This window comes from Henckelia pumila, chromosome 4 (genome assembly GCF_033568475.1).
Source record: "Henckelia pumila isolate YLH828 chromosome 4, ASM3356847v2, whole genome shotgun sequence".
Taxonomy (NCBI): domain Eukaryota; kingdom Viridiplantae; phylum Streptophyta; class Magnoliopsida; order Lamiales; family Gesneriaceae; genus Henckelia; species Henckelia pumila.
The window spans coordinates 131,570,749-131,576,193 of NC_133123.1; the positions used below are offsets into that span (position 1 = coordinate 131,570,749).

Consider the following 5,445-nt stretch of genomic DNA (forward strand, 5'->3'; position numbering starts at 1 on the left):
TCGAATTTTCAGGCCTTGGACTTCATTTGCCGAGGCATTTCAGAGCGACTCGGGATCGACCCTAACACGCTTCCACTGGCTTTACCATTTCCATAGCCTTCCGAATTTCAAGGCGCCAATCCTGTCCTTCCTCCCGAGCATGAAGAGGAAGACGCCGCCGACCATTGAACCAGGGGAGTTTCGCTTTACATTTACACATAGCATTTTGTTTACGTTGTTAGGTTGTGTTTATGTTAGCATGCATTGGGGACAATGCTTAGTTTATGTGGGGGGGGGTTTTGCATTGCATGCATTTTGTTTCCTTTGTTTGTATTGCATTCTCGTGTTGTGTTATTACATAGTAATATGTTTTTGTCGTTTGTATTGTTTGTGTCTTGTAATGCATGATTTGGGGATGAGATTTTAGCCTACGATGAGATGGTTGAAAAAATGATGAATTTTTTGAAAAATTTTCACTCTTCATCAGATTTGAGAAAGCGTAGGTTGTTTGTTGAATATTCTTAAGCACATATGTTTAACCGGTGAATTGTAGAGATGTATTAGATATCGTGAATGTCTGTTGGACCATTGCACGACAATAAGTGTTTGTGGAACTTGATAATGCTTGAATTTTGATGATTTCTTTGATGTGGCATATACTTTCTTGGACGGACCTAAATTATTTTGTTTTAAGAAGGAAAATCGATTTTTGGAAACCAATTAACTCCATCCGGGTTGCGAACAAGATGTTTGAAATTCTATTCATCTTGTTTGTGGCAAAGTATGCGGATAAAATGGGGTTACAAATTTGAAAAGTTTTGAAATACAATTCCATCCGGGCTTGAAATGTGAATGAAATTCTATTCATGATTTCATAGCTAAGTTTGCAGACCTAATGAGATTGTAGTTCCATCCGGGCTATAGACGAGGGGATTGAAATTCGAATCCTATCTAGTTATAGCTAAGTATGCGGGTAATTATTGGGACATTAAAAATGTCAGGTGCAAAATCCGACGGTGCGTAATTATTCTCAAGGAAGTTGTGTTGTGTTGAAGGATTGTTGCGAGGAGGGTTCTGGATTGTGAAGCTTACGCTGAATTATTTTATCGGCGAACAGTCTTGAAACTTTGTCTTTTGAAGTTGCATGTAACTGGGGTAACATGACACACACACACATTCGCATTCAACTGAAGTTGTATCATTGATGATTGAGAGTAGCTATGAATTTGTTTTAGATGGAAATAGTTTTCTCTGAGGCTATGTTGTGCATGCTCATCTTTGCTTATGTATTTGTTGTTTCATTCTGTTTTTGCATGACTTGCTCGAGGGCGAGTAAGGATTAAGTGTGGGGGTATTTGATAGTCGTGTTTTGTTTGCATATTTTGTTGTTATTTGGTTAGTAGTTTGCATGTATTTATTTGTTTTTGTTCATGTTTTATCTTAATTTTGTCTTTTGCATGCATTTACATTCATAACATATTCCCGGGTTTAATATGTAGGAGATTTCAAGTTGAAGAAAAAAGGGACAGATTGTTGGTGAATTTTCATGCGCTTGATCCCACGTACTCATAGGATCGAGCGCGGCATCTGAATTATGAAGGCAGTGGGCACTCCATTTTCTGCGCGCTCGAGCGGATGTACTCGCGCGATCGAGCGCAGTCGAGAAGTTTCAAAATAGTGAGATCGGATATTTTGATGCGCTCGAGCGGATGTACTCATGCGCTCGAGCGCGCTAGCCTGTTCGGGAATTTTATTTTAATTTTGGAAACTTTGTTATTTTGGACTCTAGGTTTTATTAGGTTTTTGAATTCCGGTTTTGAGAGATTTATCAGACTTTAGACATTCTTTCTTGGAGACTAGGTTTTATTTTCCATCTCTCTTTCAAGTTTTCTTCTTTTCTTTTGAATTTTTATTGATTGTGTGATGAATCGTTGTAGCTAAACCTTTATACTTGGTTGAGGGAGACGAAACCTTGATATAATTTATTCATGAGATTCGATTTGCAGTGTTTAATTCTTATTAAGTATCAATTTTTGATCTGTTTTATTTCATGGTTGTATGCGAGATTTTAGGATTGGCCATCTTAGGATTTTGTTTTACAAGCTATAGCTAAATTAGAATTCGAATCCGTAATTATTTGAATTAACTAATTTGCGAAGCAACTACGTTTGATAATTTCTGCTGTTGAATTTATTAAATTGTAGGATCAAATATTGACTAGACTAAATACAACCGCTGATGTTTGTGTTGTCTAGGTTCGTCAGTTTTATTAGTTTGAATGTTACCGTAAATTTAAATCTAGATCGCTGAAATCCGGGTTAATTTATTGGTAAGGGTTAATCTAGAATGTTGTTTTCTAATTAGCTAAACTTAAGGTGGAACAGGCATTTGGTTTCCAATTATGAATATTTGATAGGATTAATTATTTTTAGGGAATCGATGATTGAATGAATATCAAGGGTGTAGTCGACTTATACCAAATCTCGTCTCTTTTTTATTAAAAAATATATTTATTACAATAAAAATAAAAATAAATTATTAATTCTCCAGGCCCGCGGGCCAACCCGCACAGGTCGCGGGCCTAGGCCGTTTGGCCCATCTAGGCCCACCTTTTGCTGGGTTGAAAAAAAATTCAACCCAATCCACTTAAAATATGTGACGGGCCGGGCCAACCCGACGGGCCTAACCCAAATTGAAGGCTCTACATTTAATGCCCCTTACCTTAGCCGGTGTTTTGATATTTGTACTAAAGAATTCCATATAAATCTGTGGACGTTTATTGGCATTTATAGACTTTCATAGAGTTATAAAAAGTCAAATTTGAATAAAACTTTGTAGAATTTTATTGAATTCTAGTTTGAATACTACTAAATTTTTGTAGAGTATATAAAAATTTGGATTGAATATCTATAAACTTTTAAACTCTACAAAAATCCTTCAAAGTCAATGAATGTCTTGGATTGAATAGTTAAATTTAATTAAAAAAATTAAAATCTAATTTGACTAATATGTACCCTAGAGTTATTTTACGTATACGGCAATCAAATTTGGTAAGTCTAGCAAATGCATGCTAGTGACTAGTGAAGTGAGTCTGTGAAGTCGAACCTATTGAGTATTGATGTAAGACATATATATATTCTGGAAAACTGAGACTCTAATAATAATAATAATAATAATAATAATGGAAGGTGTGGAAGGTGATGTAGTGATTGTGGGCGCTGGAATTGCCGGCCTAGCAACAGCCTTGGGGCTTCACAGGTATCTTTGATTTCACGATATAAAATTAATCATGGGTTCTAACAAAGATCGAATCTTTTTTTTTGTTTGTAACCAATATTTTTGATTTGACAGATTGGGAATCCGGAGTTTGGTGCTGGAATCGGCAGATTCCTTGAGAACGACAGGATATTATCTTGGAATGTGGCCAAATGCTTGGAAAGCAATTGATGCACTTGGTGGCATTGGACAAATTCTTCGTGCAAAACACACACAGCTTATTGGGTCCTGTTAAATTTCCATACTCAGTTTCACATTTTTTGTCTTTGTTGGTTTTCTGAAGAATCGTTTGTTTCCCTTTTGTGCAGCATCGTGACTACTTCTGTAGTTTCTGGTGATATCACTGCAGAAGTGCCTATTAAATCCGCAGACTCGGAGTAAGTAATATGAATTTTGCTGGTGTCGACGGATTTGATGTTGAGATAGGATGGATTTAGAATGATATGTTTTAAAAGCCGTGTATCGGAGTGTAATCTTGGTAGCAAGGCTTCGCTCTGTTTATATAAATGGTAATATGCAGGGGTGATTCGGGCTTGTACGCAGTAAATAGAAAGACGCTGCTAGAAACACTGGAAAATGAACTTCCAAGGGGGACCATCAAGTACTCCTCCAAAGTGGTTCAGATTCAAGATTCAGATGGCTACAAGTCTTTACATCTAGCTGATGGAACCATTCTAAGAGCCAAGGTAGCTAGGATCCTTATTATTTGGCGTTTTTGGGGGATGACAAAATGCTATTGCAATATGAGAATGATATGAAATACTAAGCTGTGTTATTTATGCAAGCAGGTGTTGATTGGGTGTGATGGAGTGAACTCTGTTGTGGCCAAATATCTAGGCCTGAGTAGAGCTTCTTCTGCAGGCCGATCATCGGTTAGGAGTTTCGTAGAATTTAAGAACATTCATGGATTTGAACCAAAGCTCATGCTATTCTTCGGAAAGGGCGTCAGATTTGGTGTCGTACCATGTGATGATCACAGCATTTACTGGTTTTACTCCTTTCATCCCCCTCAAGGTGTCATATATATACACATGTTCCTTTGAATGAAAATTTATGGTTGAAATTGATAACTCTCGAAAGCCGTTTCTATTGTTTCTTGATGGTTTTCTGATATTATAGTTTCCAACTACAATGGTGCAGACAAAGAAATAGTCGAAGATCGAATGAAGCTGAAACAGCATATCCTGAGCACCATCGGAAAAGTCCCTAATAAGATCAGAAGCGTGATCGAAGAAACCGATGCAACAAATATCGAATTCTCCCCAATAAGATTTAGATATCCTTGGAATCTGCTGTGGGGAAACATAAGCAAAGGAAACGTTTGTGTGGCAGGGGACGCGTTTCATCCTATGACACCTGATTTAGCCCAAGGGGGTTGTTCGGCACTTGAAGACAGTATCATTTTGGCCAGGGTTCTATCCGCTGCCTTGAGAGGAGAACCGCGAGAGAACGAGCAGCAAAGAATCCGAAAAGGGTTGGAGAATTATGCCAAGGAGAGGAGATGGAGAAGCATTGATCTTGTTTGGTCAGCATATATTTCAGGTTCAGTACAGATGTGGGATGGGGTTGTGTTGAATTTTATTAGAGACCATATATTGGCCAAGTTCTTGGGTGGCCTTTTCCTAAAGAAGGCTTCTTTTGATTGTGGTAAACTTAATTAGCAGCTACAAAGCTTGATTTTTACTTTGAAATGTAATCAATAAACATGCTCAAGAAATTAAAATGATGATGTCTTGTTTTGTGAAAATAGGGAGAGGGTTATAGCCAAAAGCTCGGGCTCGTATTTACATGCTTCCGGAATGTTTTATCATATTCATAATATTCTGTGATTGGTTATAGTAGTTATAATCATAATATAAAAATAGCAAAATCGCACATACACGATGCATGTATATAAAATAACTAGGCATAAGTGTAGAAGCGTTTGGAAAATATATTTTCCAAATATCAGAAATAAAGATACAATGTAGTTTTTAAATACAATCTCATGAGATAGAGATTAAGAAAACAAATAAATAAAAAGATACATAAGATATAAAAACTATAAATAATGATATATTTTCAATAGGCCCCCTCAATATGGTGGATGCGGAGAGACAACAATCTTGGAGCAAAGGAGGCGTAGACGTGCACGAGGAAGGGGCTTTGTCAGCGCATCAGCAAGCTGGTTAGATGAGGATACATGTGAGA

General features: G+C 37.1%; 1 protein-coding gene across 2 annotated transcripts; it reads left to right on the forward strand.

Annotated features, from left to right (window-relative positions):
• The first annotated feature begins 3,107 nt into the window (after nt 1-3,107).
• LOC140866587 (monooxygenase 2-like) lies at nt 3,108-5,002 on the forward strand. Of its 2 annotated transcripts, none has more exons than XM_073271613.1 (6): nt 3,108-3,237; nt 3,331-3,480; nt 3,564-3,632; nt 3,776-3,941; nt 4,044-4,269; nt 4,375-5,002. In XM_073271613.1, exons 1-6 carry the CDS (start codon nt 3,161-3,163, stop codon nt 4,914-4,916), a joined length of 1,230 nt encoding a protein of 409 aa, XP_073127714.1. In that variant the 5' UTR covers nt 3,108-3,160; the 3' UTR covers nt 4,917-5,002. The 2 variants fall into 2 exon arrangements, with proteins under 2 accessions (XP_073127714.1, XP_073127715.1); XM_073271614.1 differs by having other exon boundaries at nt 4,396-5,002.
• Nucleotides 5,003-5,445: the final 443 nt, after the last annotated feature.

Excerpts from the sequence above, each read along its gene's own strand:
- LOC140866587 (XM_073271613.1), top strand. The coding sequence starts at position 3,161 with ATGGAAGGTGTGGAAGGTGATGTAGTGATTGTGGGCGCTGGAATTGCC. Across the intron at positions 3,481-3,563 it reads AAACACACACAGCTTATTGG|CATCGTGACTACTTCTGTAG; the intron begins GTCCTGTTAAAT and ends CCTTTTGTGCAG. Across the intron at positions 3,633-3,775 it reads ATTAAATCCGCAGACTCGGA|GGGTGATTCGGGCTTGTACG; the intron begins GTAAGTAATATG and ends GGTAATATGCAG.